The sequence below is a fragment of the Cyprinodon tularosa genome, unplaced genomic scaffold, assembly GCF_016077235.1.
Source record: "Cyprinodon tularosa strain WSP-4 unplaced genomic scaffold, ASM1607723v1 ctg469, whole genome shotgun sequence".
Classification (NCBI taxonomy): Eukaryota; Metazoa; Chordata; class Actinopteri; order Cyprinodontiformes; family Cyprinodontidae; genus Cyprinodon; species Cyprinodon tularosa.
Genome location: NW_024039195.1, coordinates 337,055 through 357,882, shown reverse-complemented (window position 1 = coordinate 357,882; position 20,828 = coordinate 337,055). Strand labels below are relative to the sequence as shown.

Below are 20,828 nucleotides of genomic sequence, written 5' to 3'. Positions count from 1 at the left end.
TTTCTCTCCAGGATGGAGTCACAGCCAAACAGGAACAGACCAGATGAAGATGAGAAAAAGCAGAGAGAGCAGAACGTTAGAGATTGAACTAATAGATTCTGCAGAGTGGGAGAATAGAGATAGAATGAATCAGAATGATGAAATGGGGGTCCCTATGTCCTCCAGCAGTCTAAGCCTATAGCAGCATAACTATAGAGATAGCTCAGGATAACCTGAGCCACTCTAACTATAAGCGTTATCAAAAATGAAAGTTTTAAGCCTAGCCTTAAAAGTAGACAGGGTGTCTGCCTCACGGACTAAAACTGGTAGTTGGTTCCACAGGAGAGGAGCCTGATAACTAAAAGATCTGCCTCTCATTCTACTTTTAGAAATTCTAGGAACCACTAGTAAACCTGCAGATTGAGAGTGAAGTGCTCTGTTAGGAACATAAGGAACAATCAGATCTCTGATATCAGATGGAGCTTTGCCATTTAAGGCTTTATATGTGAGAAGGAGGATTTTAAATTCTATTCTGGATTTAACAGGAAGCCAATGAAGAGAAGCCAGGATAGGAGAGATATGATCTCTCTTTTTCATTTTCATCAGAACTCTGGCTGCAGCATTTTGGATCAGCTGAAGGCTTTTAACTACAGTTTGTGGACTTCCTGATAGTAAAGAATTACATTAGTCCCGCCTTGAAGTAACAAATGCATGGACTACTTTCTCAGCATCACCCTGGACAGGAGATTTCTAATGTTTGCAATATTCCTCAGATGAAAGAAGGAAACTCTAGAAACCTCTTTGATATGGGATTGAAATGACAGGTCCTGATAAAAAAAAACACCAAGATTTTTAAATTTATTATCTGAAATCAGTTTAATCCCATCAAACTGAAATTATCGACTAATCAGTTTATTTTTCAAAGACTCTGGTCCAAAGACTATAACTTCTGTCAGAGGATGAAGAGAGCGCATCCAGTCAGAAAAAAGTAAATATTATCTAACTATCTTATTTTAAGAGTAAAAATACTCATTCCATTGGCAAATCATCTTACAGGTGCTGGTCATAAAATTAGAATATCATGAAAAAGTAGATTGATTTCAGTAATTCCATTTAAAAAGTGAAACTTGTATATTATATTCATACATTACATACAAACTCATATATTTCAGATGTTTATTTTGTTTAATTTTGATGATTACAAATGACAACAAATGAAAATCTCAAATTCATCATATCAGAAAATTAGAATATTACTGAAGACCAATAAAAACAAAGGATTTATAGAAATGTTGGCCAACTGAAAAGTATGAACATGAAAAGTATGAGCATGTACAGCACTCAGTATTTAGTTGGGCCTCCTTTGGCCTGTATTACTGCAGCAATGCGGCGTGGCATGGAGTCGATCAGTCTGTGGCACTGCTCAGGTGTTATGATAGCCCAGGTTGCTCTAATAGTGGCTTTTAGCTCTTCTGAATTGTTGGGTCTGGTGTATTGCATCTTCTTCTTCACAATACCCCATAGATTTTCTATGGGGTTAAGGTCAGGAGAGTTTGCTGGCCAATTAAGAACAGGGATACCATGGTCCTTCAACCAGGTACTGGTAGCTTTGGCACTGTGTGCAGGTGCCAAGTCCTGTTGGAAAATGAAATCTGCATCTCCAAAAAGTTGGTCAGCTGCAGGAAGCATGAAGTGCTCTAAAACTTCCTGGTATGTGGCTGCGTTGACCCTGGACCTCAGAAAACACAATGGACCAACACCAGCAGATGACATGGCACCCCAAACCATCACTGACTGTGGAAACTTTACACTGGACTTCAAGCAACGTGGATGAAGTGCCTCTCTTCTTTTCCTCCAGACTCTGGGACCTTGATTTCCAAAGGAAATGCAAAATTTACTTTCATCAGAGAACATGACTTTGGACCACTCACCAGCAGTCCAGTCCTGTTTCTCTTTAGCCCAGGCAAGACGCTTCTGACGCTGTCTGTGGTTCAAGAGTGGCTTGACACAAGGAATGCGACAGCAGAAACCCATGTCTTTCATACGTCTGTGTGTGGTGGTTCTTGAAGCACTCACTCCAGCTGCAGTCCACTCTTTGTGAATCTCCCCCACATTTTTGAAGGGGTTTTGTTTCACAATCCTCTCCAGGGTGCGGTTATCTCTCTTGCTTGTACACTTTTTTCGACCACATCTTTTCCTTCCCTTCGCCTCTCTATTAATGTGCTTGGACACTGAGCTCTGTGAACAGCCAGCCTCTTTAGCGATGACCTTTTGTGTCTTGCCCTCCTTGTGCAAGGTGTCGATGGTCGTCTTTTGGACAACTGTCAAGTCAGCAGTCTTCCCCATGATTGTGTAGCCTATAGAACTACACTGAAAGACCATTTAAAGGCTTTTGCAGGTGGTTTGAGTTAATTAGCTGATTAGAGTGTGGCACCAGGGGCCATCAATTTTGAACCTTTTCACAATATTCTAATTTTCTGATATGATGAATTTGAGATTTTCATTTGTTGTCATTTGTAATCATCAAAATTAAACAAAATAAACATCTGAAATATATGAGTTTGTATGTAATGTATGAATATAATATACAAGTTTCACTTTTTAAATGGAATTACTGAAATCAATCTACTTTTTCATGATATTCTAATTTTATGACCAGCACCTGTATTTACCTGCTCAAATTAAGGCTAAATATACATAATTTAAGTCATTTTTTACTTATTTCTGGATTGTTTTTGAAGTGTACTTTAAAGGAATAGTACACCCAAAACATGATTAGCCTTCTTTTTCTACTCACCCCCATGCTGAACAACACTCTGGAGTACTTTTTTGATATCTCAAATGCATCTGGAGATCTGGAAGGCTTCTTGCTGTCTGCTGACATTCAAATAATGGAGGTCTATGGCGCCCGAGGCAGAAAGGTCCATAAAAGTCCACAAAAAACGTGTCAATGTTCCTCCATACTGGTCGTCCAATGTATTCCAAGTGTCCTGAGTGGGTAGCATCCAGAATTTACTCGAAACGAAGTCATTTAGAATGTTTTTAGAGCATAAACAGTAGTGTATAGGATTTCCTAAAAGCGCGTTCACGAGTCTACGGAAACCGCGGCAGACCAAACCAGATGAAAGTGCGCATTCAGCGTCTGCTCTGCCGATAATGGAAGCGTAGAAGAAGAAATGTGCTGTTTACCTGTGCAAAGAAAGAAACAACGAAAGAAAAATGTCTGAGGACTTCAGTGTTGAGGAAGAGCATGAGTTCTTTGCCGAGCTGAATGCGCACTTTCGTCTGGTTTGGTCTGCTGCGGTTTCCGTCAGGCTTTAAAGCTCATCATAGCACTGAAACAGCTCTGGTGAAAGTCACTAATGATATTCTCATGGCCTCAGATAATGGACTTGTATCTGTACTTGTCCTGTTGGATCTCAGTGCTGTATTTGATACAGTTGATTATAATATTTTGTAGAAATTAAAGGAACATAGGTCTAAACTGGTTTAAATCGTATCTATCTGATCGATTTCAGTTTGTTCACGTTAATGACAAATCTTCCTCATGCTCAAAGGTAACCTGTGGAGTACCACAGGGATCAGTGCTAGGACCAATTCTGTTTACTTTATATATGCTCCCAATCGGTAGAATTATTAGACAGCATGGGATTAGTTTCCACTATTATGCTGATGATACCCAGCTATATACAGTATGTCTATAAATCCAGATGAAGCTAATCCATTATATAGATTACAGGCATACCTCAAAGACATAAAAACCTGGATGACTTAACTTTCTCCTTCTGAATGGTTGAACTGTAAAGTGCCTTGAGATGACATGTCTTGTGAATTGGCTTCATATAAATAAACTGAATCAAATTTAAAGTAATCCTCAATGTTCTTAAAAAGTGGTCAGAGAGGACAGGGTTGTGAGGAAATACTTATATTTCTTCACATTCTATGCCATATGTCAGCACAAGGTCCAAAGTATGAAGATGAGAATGTGTGAGACTATTCACATTTTGAACAAAGCCAACAGTGTCTAAGATAGCATTAAAGGCTGCTCTTAAGCTATCGCCTTCAATGTCAACATGGATGTTAAAATCTCCCACTATGATGAGCCTGTCAGTATTTAACACCAAATCAGAAAGGAACTCTGAAAACTCATCTTAAAGTTCAGAGTAAGGACCTGATGGGCGATACAAAGTTACAAAAAGAAGAGGTTTTCTGGCTTTGCAATTTGGATGAGGGAAACTCAGGATTAAATATTCAAAAGAGTTGAAATTATCAACTGACTCTGGATTAATCAGTAAGCCACACTGAAAGATTGTTGCTACTCCTCCTCCTTCCCAAGAATTTCTGGGTATTTGAAAATTTAAGAGGGAGTTGCCTCATTTATGCTCACATAATCCTCTTACTGCAGCCAAGTTTATGTAAGGCAACATAAATCCATTGGATTATCACAAATCATTAAGACTATTTGAAGAAAGCTCTTATGTTAAATAAACCACATTTAATCGTTTTAACGTTTTCCCCCAATTTTATTTATTTTTTTTTTTTATTAGATTATCCTGAGTTACTACTTAAGGATCCATTTCTAATTTTAATTATGTTAAACTACAGCCCTTGATTCCTGGTCTGCACCCTGGGTTGTCAGGGTTTTGGGGGACTAAGAAATTCAGCTGGATTCCTAGAAAGAAGTGCTCCACCATTCAAAGACAGATGGATGCCTTTTCCCTAAATCAGACCAGGTTTTCCCCAAGATTGCCAATTAACCAGTGTGTCCCTCTGATCCCTGCAGTTATGAACTCTGCAACTCAGCCACAAGGTGGCACTGTTCACCAACGACACACAGGGTTTTTTTTTGGTCAGTCTGAGTTCACATGGATTCAGACTTTGAAAGTGGATTCTGAAGGGAACTATCCTCAGCACCCAATAAAGGAAATTGACTGTAACCCCTATGCAGGTTCATCGGAACTATACAGAACCTAATTTTACTCTGATGAAACCCATTAGAAGCCTGTTTCTGAGCCTCCGACCAGGTATTTTTCAGCAGCCATATTTAAACCAATACGGCCGCCATGATTAGCCTCTTTCCTGTAAGAAAACATCTGATCTTTTTCACATCAAGCTGGATCACATTTTGACAGAAGGATTTTAGACCAAAGAGGAACCCAGCTTAAGCTTCAGTGATTGTTCTGCTGCAAACTGTGGATCCATCAGTCAGGAGAACAAACCTGAACCTCAGGGAAGAGAACCTGTGAGCAGGAACAGGATGGGTCTGAATGAGTCAGAACCATTCTGAAGTTTAGTCCATAGTTCTGCTGGGATGTTGAATAACCTGGACTCTGAGGTTTAAATCTCCAATAAGTGAGAAGATCATGAAAGAAGACCAGATGGACAAGAAGTTAGAAAAAAACACCCTCAGTTTATTGAGCACACACACAATCAGACACCGTCACACATGACTGCTGAGGTTCTGTACATTCAGAGAAACATTGTGAGCACTGCTCATATCAACACAGGCTTCCATAGTTGTAGTCCAGTAGAGTTGTAAGCTTTGTTGAGTGTGGGGAGCATGGCCTGATGGGAAATTATTTCAGTTCCTGGAGTCTTCAGAGCGTCAAACTGCAGAGAAACAACAGAAGATTCAGAGAGGAAATCTAAAAAAACGAAACGAAAAGACTGTTCGAACATCCGCAGTAACCCCTGACCCCTCCATCACTTCTATAAAGTGGACCTTATAGTGAACTCAGATGACTGACCATTCAAAGATGATCGCTACTTTCCCATCCCAGTTTAGTTACCGTATTTTCACGACTATAAGGCGCACTTAAACGTCTTTTTTTCCCCTCAAAATGTGCGGTGCGCCCTATGGTGCGGTGCGCCCTATGTGTGTTGTAACTGCGACTTTTGAGACCACCTCATTGAGGAGATGATGAAAGAGTGGCTGAATGTAAGGAGACCAGGTGTTTTTTTCCACGCATCACCATCGCTGTTAATCTGTGACTGCGTGCCCATCTCACAGCCGATGTGAAAAAAAAAGGTGAATCAAATGAACGCTGTTATCCCGGGCGGTCTGACAAAGGAACTTCAACCGCTCGACATCGGTGTGAAGCGGCCGTTTGCGGATGGATTGTAGATGCTTGGACTAACGTGTCTGCTGGCTCTGTTGTTCAAGCTTTCGCAAAAGCCGGCATTATTTCTGAGGAGCCGCGCTGCAGGGAAAGTGACTGACAGCGAAGAAGGGGAAACTGGCATGTCTGATTTAGCGCAGCTGTTTAATTCAGAAACAGAGGATGATGACTTTGATGGGTTTGATTAATACTTTTTAATAAATACATGAATAAAGCACAATCATACTCAGTTTTGCTCCCGCTCTATTTTTCTACCTGAAAACTTAATTCAACAGCAGCCTCTGGGCGGGTCTCCTCCTCTTCACAGCGGTGGCTGGCAGGTGTTTTTTCATCTAAATAATCTAAATCTTGCAGCTATATTTGCTGTGATCAGTGGGAATAAGGTAGTTTTAATATGTTTTTAAGTGAGAAAATCCACCTGAAAACTTAATAATTGCAGTCAGTTCATCCAGATTATCTATTTCTGTCGGAGGCGCTCAGACCCCCACATACCAGCGGTGCACCGACAGTAGAAATCCCTTCATCAGCAGCCTCTAGGCTGGGCAGCCTCCAGGTTCACCGCGGCTGCTGGCAGGTGTTTTTCATCTAAATAATTTAAACTGCAGGCACCAGGATACCGGTAATAAAAGCGAACATATTCCGTCGGCAGGTTTCAAGATTTTAAGTTAATTTAGGAGTGATCACAGCGCTCTGTCATCTGCGATGTGTCTGTCTCACGGCCAGCTGCCAGGTTTGATTAATACTTTGTAATAAATACATGAATAAAGCACAGTCATACTCAGTTTTGCCCCCGCTGTATTTTTAAATACGCAGTAGAGCTATTTAAAGGTAGTAGAGGACTTGTACCTGTATATAAAAAACGCGCCCTATAGTCCGGTGCGCCTTATGTGTGTGTTAAATACAGAAATGGGACACATAACTGAGACTGCGCCTTTTAGTACGGAGCGCCTTATGGTCGTGAAAATACGGTACCATCAATTGGGTAGCACTGTGGCTAGCTGTACTCAGTAGTTAAAATGTTAGCCTCTTTTAGCCCGGCCATTTAGTAGCTAACAGGTTAGCCTACTTTAGCTCGGTCAGTTAGGTATATTGGGCTACACTACTTTTAAAATCGTTTCAACAAAAACCATTCATTTTCTAAAAGTAGAATAACTGTTTAATTGTCTAAAATTTCTGAGTCATTTTTTAGGATTTCCCATTTGTCCTCAGATATTTTTATGGCCACCTTGGTAAATAGTGGAGCTCAGTCTGAGAACGCAGCACTTTCCTTCAAGACTGACGATTGTTTTCTAATTTCAGCTACTTTACATCGCCGATGAAATGTAAAATAATAGCAAATATAGGTAATAATATGTTAAAACTCCAAAAGAGATTCGATCCTTAAGAGGGGCAATAGTTTGTCTAAGTGGAGTTGCCATATGTTGACGTCATAAGAAAGGGTTGGGCCTCGAGCAGATCTGATGTCTAAATCGGGCCCTCCTTTAAATGGTTCCTAACTTTGACAGAACTTGGACTCTTTAGGACCTGGATCTGCCAGAGGAGAGAAGAACCTGGACAAACAAAGATCCAAACTAACAGGATTCAGATGACATCAGGTCAGAGTTCTGAGTCGGACCTTAGAGCAGACTCTAAAGGCGGTCTCTGACCTCTGATGGTCTATTTGTGGCGGCTGCCCCTCCTCTTCATGGCGGCCGTGCACTGAGGACAGAACCACTTCCCTTTGGGAGCCTCGGTCAGGCCCACGCAGCCGTAGTGGAACCACTCAATGGGACACTGAGGACAGAGAAAATGATCCGGATCAGAACCACACAGCTGGGAGGTTAAGAACCATTCCACCTGAACTGGATCACTCACATCTGTGTTGTCACAGCCGACCATCTCTCCATAGGAAACCTGCAAGAGACCGGCCCAGTTAAACCAGAACCATGAACCAGAACCTCCAGCCTGTGTCCCACCCACTAACCTGGTTGCAGATGCAGTAACGGGGCTCGTTGGGGTCGTAGGTCCAGTCCACCTGGCTGTTTGCCTCAGCTTCAGGCAGAACCGCCGCTTGCTGGGAAAGTTCCTGAGCCAGCGCCGAGGAGGAGGAGCAGGAAGACAGGGACGATGAGGAGGACGAAGAGGACGACTGGTGGTTGGAAGACTTGATGCTGCTCCTGGAACCGGAGGAAACGGACCTGAGTACACCAATCTGAGTGTGTCTGTGTCCGGAGGAACCGGCCTTACTTGGACTTTCGGCCCCTGGAGTCCGAGGCAGCGGTGGGGGTGAGGGTCTGGGTGAGGGTGGAGGCCAGCGCTGAGGAGGAGTACCCCGAGTTTTCCCGGGTCACGGAGAACTCCCGGACCTGGAAGTCGTTGTTTTTGATGGCTTCATAGCTCGCTTTGAGGCTGGAAGTCCGTCTGCCCTCCTTCATCTGACAATCAGAACCAACAATCAGAGGCAGGTTCTAACGGGCTGCATGTTACCAGGAACGAGTGCAAAAGACTGAAATCCAAAAAAACTAGAAACCAACTACAACTGAATTCATTGGGCGGTTCTTGTTTAACTAAACCATGGATAACCTGAAAGCAGGTTACCAGAACCAGCTGGAGCTAAACATGGAACCACAGGAGCAGATCTGGATGGAGAATAATCACAACAAACTAGCTTTATTTTATTTTAAAGGCATTTTTGTTTTTTAGCAAACACTTTTAGTTCATTTCCTCTGAGGGGAGTCTGACTCTATACTCTAAACCATCACTAAACTGCTAGTTAACTGCAACAAAACGAGTTAACCCCATTACACTATCAGTAAACCATCACTAAACTACTAGCTAGCCACAACTAAAAGGTTTAACCCACATTACACTATTAGTAAACCATTACTAAACTACTAGTTAACTGCAACTAAATGCGTTAACCCAGATTACACTATCAGTAAACCATCAATTAACTACTAGTAAACTGCAACTAAATTAGTCAACCAACATTAAACTATGAGTAAACCGTCATTAAACTACTAGTTAACTGCAACTAAATGAGTTAACCCACATTACACTATCAGTAAACCATCAATAAACTACTAGTTACCCACAAATAAACGAGTTAACCCACATTACACTATCAGTAAACATCAGTAAACTCCTAGTTAACTGCAACTAAACGCGTTAACCCACATTACACTATCAGTAAACCATCAATAAACTACTAGTTACCCACAAATAAACGAGTTAACCCACATTACACTATCAGTAAACCATCACTAAACTCCTAGTTAACTGCAACTAAACGCGTTAACCCACATTACACTATCAGTAAACCATCAATTAACTACTAGTTAACTGCAACTAAATGAGTCAACCAACATTAAACTATGAGTAAACCGTCATTAAACTACTAGTTAACTGCAACTAAATGAGTTAACCTACATTACACTATTAGTAAACCATCAATAAACTACTAGTTACCCACAAATAAACGAGTTAACCCACATTATACTATCAGTAAACCATCACTAAACTCCTAGTTAACTGCAACTAAATGCGTTAACCCACATTACACTATCAGTAAACCATCAATAAACTACTAGTTACCCACAACTACACGAGTTAACCCACATTACACTATCAGTAAACCATCACTAAACTACTAGTTAACTGCAACTAAATTAGTCAACCAACATTAAACTATGAGTAAACCGTCATTAAACTACTAGTTAACTGCAACTAAATGAGTTAACCCACATTACACTATCAGTAAACCATCAATAAACTACTAGTTACCCACAAATAAACGAGTTAACCCACATTACACTATCAGTAAACCATCACTAAACTGCTAGTTAACTGCAACAAAACGAGTTAACCCCATTACACTATCAGTAAACCATCACTAAACTACTAGCTAGCCACAACTAAAAGGTTTAACCCACATTACACTATTAGTAAACCATTACTAAACTACTAGTTAACTGCAACTAAATGCGTTAACCCAGATTACACTATCAGTAAACCATCAATTAACTACTAGTTAACTGCAACTAAATTAGTCAACCAACATTAAACTATGAGTAAACCGTCATTAAACTACTAGTTAACTGCAACTAAATGAGTTAACCCACATTACACTATCAGTAAACCATCAATAAACTACTAGTTACCCACAAATAAACGAGTTAACCCACATTACACTATCAGTAAACCATCAGTAAACTCCTAGTTAACTGCAACTAAACGCGTTAACCCACATTACACTATCAGTAAACCATCAATAAACTACTAGTAACCCACAAATAAACGAGTTAACCCACATTACACTATCAGTAAACCATCACTAAACTCCTAGTTAACTGCAACTAAACGCGTTAACCCACATTACACTATCAGTAAACCATCAATTAACTACTAGTTAACTGCAACTAAATGAGTCAACCAACATTAAACTATGAGTAAACCGTCATTAAACTACTAGTTAACTGCAACTAAATGAGTTAACCTACATTACACTATTAGTAAACCATCAATAAACTACTAGTTACCCACAAATAAACGAGTTAACCCACATTACACTATCAGTAAACCATCACTAAACTCCTAGTTAACTGCAACTAAATGCGTTAACCCACATTACACTATCAGTAAACCATCAATAAACTACTAGTTACCCACAACTACACGAGTTAACCCACATTACACTATCAGTAAACCATCACTAAACTACTAGTTAACTGCAACTAAACGCGTTAACCCACATTACACTATCAGTAAACCATCAATTAACTACTAGTTAACTGCAACTAAATGAGTCAACCAACATTAAACTATGAGTAAACCGTCATTAAACTACTAGTTAACTGCAACTAAATGAGTTAACCTACATTACACTATTAGTAAACCATCACTAAACTACTAGTTAACCACAACTGAATGAGTTAACCAACATTTAACTATTAGTAAACCACCACTAAACTACTAGTTAATAAGTGTTTATTTAGTTAGTAAAGGTTAAACATAACAGCTGATTACCGGACTTTACCAGATTTAACTATTCTTTTCAGGTTTTATCTCGCTGCTGCTGGGTCACTCCTACAAACACAAGTTGGATCGTGTTTTCTGGCTTCCATTGATCAGCGCTTCTTTTTATTCTCGACTAGACTTGAATTAACTGAATGAATAATAGAAAATCCTGAATTTATCAGGCGACCCAGAACACGAAGTCAAAACGAACACGAAACGCTAATATTTTCCAGAACGTCTGTTGTAAAGACGGAGACGTAAAATAAACTTGAGCATCCACACGAATCCATGAAAACGCTGCAAAATGTATGCAAGGCCTGTAAGTGGCGCTGTGGTGCCAAAGCAAAAATAGGCGACGAAATGTTGGGCATGCGCACTAATATTTATACATGGTTGCCCTGCGGGTCCATTTTCGTGGTTCAGTCAAATTCAGGTGCTGAACTATGTCGTGGATATTGCTCTGTTCTTCCTGGAGATATTCCAGAAGAAGAAGATTCTGTTGTAAGCCCGACAGCAGGGTGAGTAGCATGAGCAGCAACCATTCAACACAGTACGGCGCCATTGTTGTTGTGATACTGTGTCGCGCATGCGTGTTTAGAGGAGACGCTATGACGCATGCGTGTAAAAAAAAAAATGCGGTTAGAGCTTAAAGATGGAAACGCGAAAACGGCGTTTCAAAATCTTCCTACTCTGAAGACTTAATAAAAAAAAGATCGTTTACAGACCCCGAAACGCCGGCTTCGTATGGATGAGAGGCTGGTTTGGTGAAAAATGTGTGCGTTTAGGCCAGGGTTTGACTTCGTGTGGACGGGGCCTTATTCTACTTTCAGAATCTGGGTCAATATAAGAACTTTTCTGTTTGGGTTTAATGAAAACAAAAGTCTGGGTTCTGTTCTATGTTTGGAACCACAGCAGTTTTTCTTCCACTGGGTTCTATTGCTGATGTCCCCGTCCTGCAGGCAGAACCTTACTGCTGTTAAATTGGTGTTTTTCAACCCTGGTCCTCAAGGCACCCTGCCCTGCATGTTTTAGATGTTTCCTTTCACACACCTGTTATCAACTAAAAGCAGATTATCAGGCTTTGCTGAACTGCAATCATCTGAATCAGGTGGGCTGAAGCTCAGAAACATCCAAAACATGCAGAGCAGTGTGCCTTGAGGACCAGGGTTGAAAAACACTGTGTTAAATGACACCGTTTGGGTCTGATAGACCCGATGGAGACATCAGACTGACTCTGCCTGCAGCTTCCTGAAAATAGTCCACAGATCCAGAACCACATGGGTCCAGCCTCTGGCCGAATTCGAGGCACTTCTACACCGGCTCTACCAGCCGAGGCTCCGCCCCCTCTGTCTCTAACCTGAGCCGTGGCCTGGACGGCCTGAGCTGCAGCCATGCTGATGGCCCCGGCTCCGGCACCGGGCCCGGCGGGCAGAGAGCTCAGGTTGTAGGAGGCCAGAGGCTGAGAGGAGTTCACGCTGAACGCGCTGTTGGTGGATGAAGACGTGCTGTTGGCACGGCAACCTGCAGGGGACACAGTGACCATTTAAACTGGAGAGGATGGAACAGCCAGGACAGAGAGAGAAGGGGTCCAGATGAGTCGCTACCTGGGGTGTTCTCCTTGGATGCGTCTGATGTGAGCGTGGACAGCAGAGCTTCAGACTTGAACTTCTTCTCTGGAACGTGTTCTGTGGTGTGGTGGGTCGGGGCGCTGTACTTCCTCTCTGGGAGGAAACAGAACAGACACCAGCGTCAGAAGCTGCTATACGGACGCTGAAGGTCCAACAGCGGGACTCACTCTCAGAGCTGCTGTGGGAGTGGACGTGGTGGTTGTTGACGGGCTGAGACGGGCTGTCCATCTCCAGAGAACCTGAGGAGAACACGATGGGAACGTCAGAGCGGAACGTCATACCGGACCATGAGGACCCCTCTCACCAACAAACTCACGTCTCTCCAGGATCTCTGTGATGCCGGCGTTATCCGCCTCCAGCTCCATCTTAAACTTGGCCAGCTCCTGGTCCAGTTTCCGTAGGTGTCGGTCCACCTGAGGATGAAGACACGATAAAACCCAGCTGTCTCAACTCAGCCTGCTTCCTTCTGCAGCTTCTGCTCCCGTTGAGGTGACTGCCACCTAGTGGTGAGCAGGCTGAACCTCTACATGGAGGAACACCACAGACCTACTCACCAGGTCGTAAATCTGATTGGCCAGCTGGACCTTCTCATCAGCATCTTCCAAAGCTTTGTAGTAATCCTGAAACGGATTCATCCCGTCACTAACATTTCATCACAGAGAAGAATTTACGGGATGTTCCTCAGCAGGTCAGCTGTTCCCACCTTTTTGATGATCTCCATCTGCTCCTCTCTCCACTCGGGTTTGTTCTTCTTTGCGTTGATGAAGAACTCCGTCACCTTCTGCTCCAGCTGATCTGTGGCGTCTGGAAAGAACACGAGGAACCAGATGTTAGAACCCAGACGTTCTACTCAGCCCTTAGGGATCAGTTTTCAGACAGGCTTCCCTCCAAGTGTCTGACAATTAAAATCTGACGACGGTTGAGTTTAGACTAGGGCTGCAACAACGAATCGATAAAATCGATAAAAATCGACTTTTAAAAGCGTTGGCAACGAATTTCATCATCGATTAGTTGTGTCGCGCGATTATTGCGTCATCCGCCGCGCCGTCATCACTGCCTCTTGACTGAAAGAGGAAGAAAAAAAAATATGGCAGAGCGAGTCAGCGCCGTGTTGCCAACTCAGCGACTTTTCAGACCCCTCCAGCGACTATTTTTCAAAAAAGCGACTAGCGACAAATCTGGCGACTTTTTTCGGTTTCACTGGCGGCTTTTGGAGACTCTTACGTGAAAGCATGTATCGTTCCTACTCTGCCGTGGGGCGCCTCCCCCCGCTCCCGCAGGAGTCCCTCTCAGCTGCAGTCAGAGCCTCAGCGTCCAGACTGCAAATGAAGCGCGCATGCACCGGGATTGACGGCGCAAATTGATCACAATAATTAAAATAGCCTGCGCTTTGTAAAGCGAAAAAAGTGATAACATGCAACTTTTTTCAAAAGAAATTAACATGGCACGGAACCACCATGTTTGTTTGGTTTTAAAGTGGGGAAACGTAACGTTAGTTTCTCAGGTAGCTCATCTGATGCTTTCCTTACCTTGTTAGTAGGTTACAGACAGTGATAAGGTTGGCTACTTATTTTACTTTTAATTTCATTTGAATTAGCTTAAGCAGCGTTTATATTTACTTTATAAATAAATTAACTTGCAAATTATGAGGGCAAGGCTTTTAAAGTTTAAATCTTCTGGCGAAGATAAAGTAAAGATGATCCTGCAATTTATGGAAGTAAAGCAGAATAAAATCCAGCAAGATCAGTAATATGTCAATTAATTATCTGCCACATTCCCATGTAAATATCTGTCTTTGGAGGATGTGTTTTTTAGCACCCCTAGTTCTCTCATTTTTATTCCAAATACAATTTATAATTTGAATCACAGGGCTATTTTTATCTCTATGGTTCAGTATTTTCTCAAGCAGCAACTTTAACTGCTATACTTTCCTGTCTTAAAAGGCAGCCCTCTTCTAGTCTAAAAAAAACTCATTTGTTGAAATGGGGGGACCTATTGTTTGAACCCCTTAGGGGCTTTTAAAAACAAAAATGTCTTTTTTTGCGCTTTATGAAACAAAGTAGCCTATATTTTGTGGATGTACAGCTACATTTCTCATGTAAGTTTGCGTAGTTTTTACACAAACATTTATTTTTCATATTGCACCAGTACAGTTAATGAGCAACCTGTACTTGTGTGCTTGTTTGTTCTGTCTAAAATGTTTATTTTGGAATAAAGAGGTTAATATAAAAAATATTTTTTGTCCGATTCATCGATTAATCGAAAAAATAATCGTCCGATTCATCGATTTTTAAAATAATCGTTAGTTGCAGCCCTAGTTTAGACCCATTAAACCAAACATGCTTTCCCAACATTTCTCCACCTCTAAAGTCCAGCTTAACTTTTTAGCCACACAGTCCCATTATCAGCTCCATACAGAAGATCAACTGGAGCAAAATGAAGCCATGAAGAAGACTCAGCAAACATCTGGAAGATGGTGATCTGCTCTGGAGACCAAAGCTCTCCATCATTTCTCAGTGGGTGAGAGCTTTGGAGAACAGGGCGACTACTGAAGACCATCTCTGACTCTGTGTGTTGGAGAAGCAGCTCATCTACAGCTGGGGTTGTTCATTAGGAGGGGCAGCGGAGTCCCATGATGTTCTTAGGACACAGAGCAGGAAATGGGAGACAGATGGACATGTGGGCTGCTGCAGAGCCACTTCAGTGACACTGCTGCATCCTTCATGCACAAAAGAGCACTATGGTAGATCCTTCTTCCCAGCTGTTCTAGAATCCAGTGGCAGCTGGCCAATAGAGGGCGCCGCCCCACCACCCAATGACCCTGATTAATTTAAATTTAGGTAATTTAAATGGAAATGAATGTACAATTTTTGAAAATAATTGATATATATATTTAAATGTGCCAGATAACTATTTAATCTTTAATGTGGAGTAAAGCATGACTTAATTTTTTGTCAGATTCTGCTTCGCCTGTCTCCTTTTTCAAACGTTAGGATCTGACCCAGCATGGATAAAGACAGGAAGGACTGATTTAAAGCTTTTCCGAATTCTTCCAAGTGGTTTACGACTTTACACGAGTGAATAAAGTGAATGTGATTGGACCTTTATCAAGGGGGCGGGATTGTTGGGACGGAAGGTTCGCAAGTAAGTTTGGTTGTGGCCGGTTTGTTGGAAGCATCTTGCTAACCAGTTAGCAACTTAGTGCTAGTAGGTTTCCAATGAGAAATTCCATTGGGACCAATTAGCACTAAATTGGTGACTTAGAAACGACACTGTCAAGGAACGCTATGGACAGAGGAAACATGCAAGAGGAGGAGAGTTTAGTGTCGGAGGTCGTGGATGAGTCTCCTCCATCATCCATTTTTTATTTAGAGGAGGAAAGCGGGGATGAAGATGTTGTGGAAGAGGACGCCAGGGCGGCAGAAGCTTGGTTTGGTGTAGAAGGCTTCCAGCCATACATGTTTGAGCTTTTGGGACAATATCGTCAGATAAAGAGTACATTTATATACATGTTTAAGCCAAAATATTATATATAGTTTTTTATATATGTTATATATAATATAGTGTATAGTATGCATAGTTCCTCTTATAGAAACACATTCTCAGAAAGTAAATAGTAAATAGACCAATAGTTACTCCATTATTAAACTGGTACATTACTTTTTTTTTTTTTTAGCTTTGGAGCATGCAAAACACAGATCTGCCTTCACCTCAGAAGGGCAAGTTTTATGTACAAAACGTAAACCTGTACATGACATTATGTTTTTTTTTTATAAAGTATTTTAAAAATATTTTTTGTGGTTGGCATTCATATAAATATACTGGTGTGATAACTTAGTGTATGTTTGATTGTTTTTTGGTATACGTCTATTGTGAATTTATAGCCCCCCCCTGGAGAAAACTGCACCAGCCAGCACTGCTGTAATCCCTGCTGCTCTTAAATATTTATTGAGAAACATGGATTATTCTCCATCTCCTCTCATCATTATCACCACTTTGGGGTGGCCTGTTACTTGAGCTCCACACAAAACAGAGTAAAGATTGTGTTTGAAGTAAAAAAAAAAAAAGTGACAAATCACTTCAGTTTTAGGATTTCAAGCTTTTTAATGTAATTTTAGGATTTTTTTAGAGACAAAAACATACTTAATTTAGAGTACAACCCAACAGTTCCTGTTGTTGGTCAGTAGGGGGCACTGTTGGACACTTAAACCCATAGAGATGCCCGCTTTCCTGTTTAAAACGCTCAATCTGGCTCTAAGAATCTCTATAAACGCTCCTCTGCTAACTTAAAATCACTCTGAGGGATAAACACGTCGTGTGTAACGGTGTGTCTGTGTTCGTTGACCGTACTCTGAACCTGAAGGTCCATCTCCCTCATTTCCGTAAACCTGTCGCGGAGGTCCATGGGAAGCTGTTCGATCACTGCGGGAGGAGAAAACAAGGACGTTGATGGTCCGACCAAGAAATAACACCAATTTAGCGCTTATTACCCCACTAAAACCCCGCAGCCCCCCGGGTACAACCCCGAACTCACTCTCCAGGTAGTCCTCCAGATACAACATCGTGCTGCTTTTAAGCTTTTAGCCGTTTTTATCAAAAAATGTCGTCTTTCAAGATGGCGCCTCCAGCCGTAGACCCGCTCAGAAAAAAAAATCATAAAAATAGAAACAACAGCGTGTGACGTCAGTGGTCTTCCGTTATCTGATTGGTGTAAAAAGTAACGTTAGCTTTTGATTCGCTGATCTGGGTACTGTTGTATCATGGGGGCTGTAGTTTAGTTTTAAGGCTTTTGTTAACGTAAAACGCACTTTATTTTCCTTTTTGACGTGTTTTAAATTAGTTGCAACATTTTGGTGATTTCAATGCTTATAATTTACAGCAAAATACTTGATTTGGTTCCTTAACGCTTTCATGTTCGTCACATTTATTCAATTTAATAAAAAAAAAAACTCAATATTTTTAATTTAATCTTTTAAGCTTCAAAGTATATTTTATTAAGTACTATTTGCTTTTTGCAACTAAATTATTACAAATCACAGGATCTTCACACTGTTTTCTTCTTAATTTCCTCTCTTATCTTTTTAAGCCGACATAAAAAAATGAAATTGATAAATAAATTGATTAATAAATCAATTTATTCATAAATAAGAAAACAATTGCTTAGCAGTTGATCTCTGTTCAAAGTACTATAAAGAAACTATAAAGGATAGAATAGACTGGAATCACTGACCAAATCAAGTCAAGTCTGAAGATTGACAAACAGTTTAAAGCTAAATTTTAGAATAAGATTCTGTACAGTAAGGGTATTTACAACCAGGGCCGGATTTAGGAAATTTTGGGCCCTAGACAAAGACAATCGGGGGCCCACTAAATTGAGAAGACAACACATAAAACAGACCCATTATACAGATACAAAAATTTTAATAGAATAGACATACATTATTAGTTCTAGGTTTTCTCCCTTTTCTTCTTGTTTTCCTCTCTATGTTTTGTACTCAGCTGACTTTTCATGCTGTCTCAAAAGGAATGAAAGATTTTTTCCAAGCACTAAGCTCACTTAGCTGATTGCTCCTTCCTGTGTTTCCAAAATGGCCAAAGTAAATAACCCAGTCCTTCTTTTCACTGTAGACAAGCCATGATCTGCTTCTCTGTTCTCCATTTTTCATTTGGATGAAATAATAGCTGCATGAATCATGACAGCAGACAAGATAGAGGAGAGCAGGAGGCGGGGTTACCAATCTACTCACTCTGGAGAGCAGAGTTAGCTGCTTTTAGATGTTGTCACCAAATTCTCCAGTAGCAGAAAAAAGTCGCTAGATTTGGCGCTAGGTGCTTTTTTGTAATAAAAGTGCTAGAGGGGTCTAAAAAGTCGCTGAATATAGCGACAAAAGCGCTAAGTTAGCAACACTGCTCTTTGCATTGTTTGTTTTCAAATGGTTTGCTGCTGTCTGTTTGGACCTTTCTGAACATGTGCAGCAAATGGACTGATCCAATTTGGCGGACACTGCAGGGGGGGCTAAGACACACTTAATATTATAAGCATTCTGATGGCGTTTTAGAGAAAAGATTTTTATCAAAAACATAATTAATGTGCACAGATAAGGAATAGTTTTACTTATTGTAAGTAGTGTATTATCGATACATGAAAACAGAATTTTATTTGTTCCCTAGGAACTTGGGGCATAGTACCATAAGAAAAGAAAACTGAAGAGTTAATGAACAAATAAATACAAGATTCAAGAGTCATTCCTGTAATATATATATATATGTTTAGCTGAAGGACTTCTTTTCGCCTGTATTGGTTTGACGATAGCATGATAAGTTAGAGCTACGGGTACCCTAACTCTAACAGTTATATCTAATAGATTTGAAAAGTCAAGTCTTTCCAGCAAAAGACGTCCTGTTTGGTCTCAGAATCAGAACAAGAGGAGAAACATGTGGTGCTTATAATGTTCTTTAATGGAGAAACCCGCTTCATTCAGCTGGAGTTTAAACTTTGTTTGGTGCAGCCATTTGGTTCAGTGTTGATGGGATGTGAACTCCTCACAAATGTTAATCTTTGAGCTCCAAGTCTTTAATGTTGAAAGGCCCCCTTACCATCACCCTAATCATGATGGTCCTGCACATAGATCCCAGTCTGGACAGAATTCATACAGGAGCCAAAGTCAGAACAAACATGTTGGTGGAATCAAGGCCTAGGGCCCAGTCCAAATTTCTCGCTGTTGGTTCTGAGAACACTCCAGTGAGTTTGCCCCACAGTGAAGTACACTCAATAAGGGAAGTACAAGTTAAGACTTTCTCCCTAAGGAATGGGACACCACTAGTTGTAAAATTACATCAGACCGTACACTTCAGTGATGTTTTCACCTATGTCATGCGTGAACATATCCTGAGTCACCTTCTGCATGGGCAACTGAGAGACGCTCAATCAGATCAACCTTGAGCTAGATCCAGCTGACCCCGTGGTGCCCGAACATCCAACCAACCCCACTGCGGTCATAAACATCCTACGTTACCTTGAAAAAAACTGGGTAGATTTGCGTATTAAAAGAAATAGCAAATAAATAACGAAAAAATAGCAAAAGAAATAACAATATTCATATTTTAACACAACAGTTAGGAATTCAGTTGTATTTATGTCTAACTAAGATATCCCAACTTTTTTTTTTTTTTAAATGCGTGGGCTTGCAGTTGGCATAGTGGTTAGTGCGCACGACCCATGTACGGAGGCCTTAAGGCTTATTTATACTTCGAAATTTGTTTGTCCGCGTAGGTGTCACAATGAACGTGGAGATGTCCCCGCCTTCTCCGCAGACACTCTGAGATACTCTGGTGCAACTCTCCCAAATTGTAGGTTGTCGTAGACAGGTGGCCTCTGATTGGTCAAATCTACATCCACTCTACACTATGCGTATTTCCTGTTTTGTACCTTACTGCCTTGTTTTGTTTGTATGACCGCCATTGTGCAAAACGACTCGAGAACGCTGGGACCCCTTTTCCACCTGGATCCCTGCTCTTTTTCGCCCTCATGTCCCTTCATTGTCCGACAAACTTGCCCCCGTTTCTAGAACCATCTCACACCAGCGACAAGCTAACTGCGACACACTGCTGCGGGAGTATAACCAGCCCTTTAGTCCTTTATGCAGCGGACCGGGGTTCGAATCCGACCTGTGGTTCTTTGCCGCATGTCTCTCCCCCTCTCTCATACCCCCTTTCCTCTCATCCTACTGTCAGAGAAACGAGCCGCTAGTGCCATAAAAACTCCAAAAATGAAAAGAAAAAAATGTGTGGTTAATATATTTACATTAGTGCAGTTCTTTACTAGCCTGGGTGCCATTCCAAACTTAGTCCCGCCCACAACGTTTGAAGTCGGGAAGTTCGGTCTGGCATTGCTCAATAGTAGCGCGAGTATGCTCGCACAATATCTGGTCGGGCCAATCAACTTGTCAGGGCGGGCGTTATACGATGATGGACAGATGATCAACAGTAACGTAATCAACCACGTCACCAAAGCGCGCTTGGGTGACAACAACAATGGCTGCCACTGGAGAGTTTAGGTGTGTAGATTCTGCTATTAGGTCTGTTCTAGAAGATATCGACAGCAAAT

The 20,828-nt window shown here is 41.2% G+C and overlaps 1 protein-coding gene across 2 annotated transcripts; it reads right to left on the bottom strand.

Moving 5' to 3' along the window:
- Nucleotides 1-5,386: 5,386 nt before the first annotated feature.
- ing3 (inhibitor of growth family, member 3) lies at nt 5,387-17,404 on the bottom strand. Of its 2 annotated transcripts, none has more exons than XM_038301520.1 (13): nt 17,256-17,404; nt 17,072-17,143; nt 13,425-13,525; nt 13,276-13,341; nt 13,038-13,134; nt 12,889-12,960; nt 12,698-12,814; nt 12,451-12,614; nt 8,325-8,512; nt 8,062-8,254; nt 7,953-7,991; nt 7,714-7,871; nt 5,387-5,589 (listed from the first exon to the last, which is right to left on the bottom strand). In XM_038301520.1, exons 1-12 carry the CDS (start codon nt 17,281-17,283, stop codon nt 7,755-7,757), a joined length of 1,254 nt encoding a protein of 417 aa, XP_038157448.1. In that variant the 5' UTR covers nt 17,284-17,404; the 3' UTR covers nt 5,387-5,589; nt 7,714-7,754. The 2 variants fall into 2 exon arrangements, with proteins under 2 accessions (XP_038157448.1, XP_038157447.1); XM_038301519.1 differs by having other exon boundaries at nt 5,388-5,589; nt 7,745-7,871.
- Nucleotides 17,405-20,828: the final 3,424 nt, after the last annotated feature.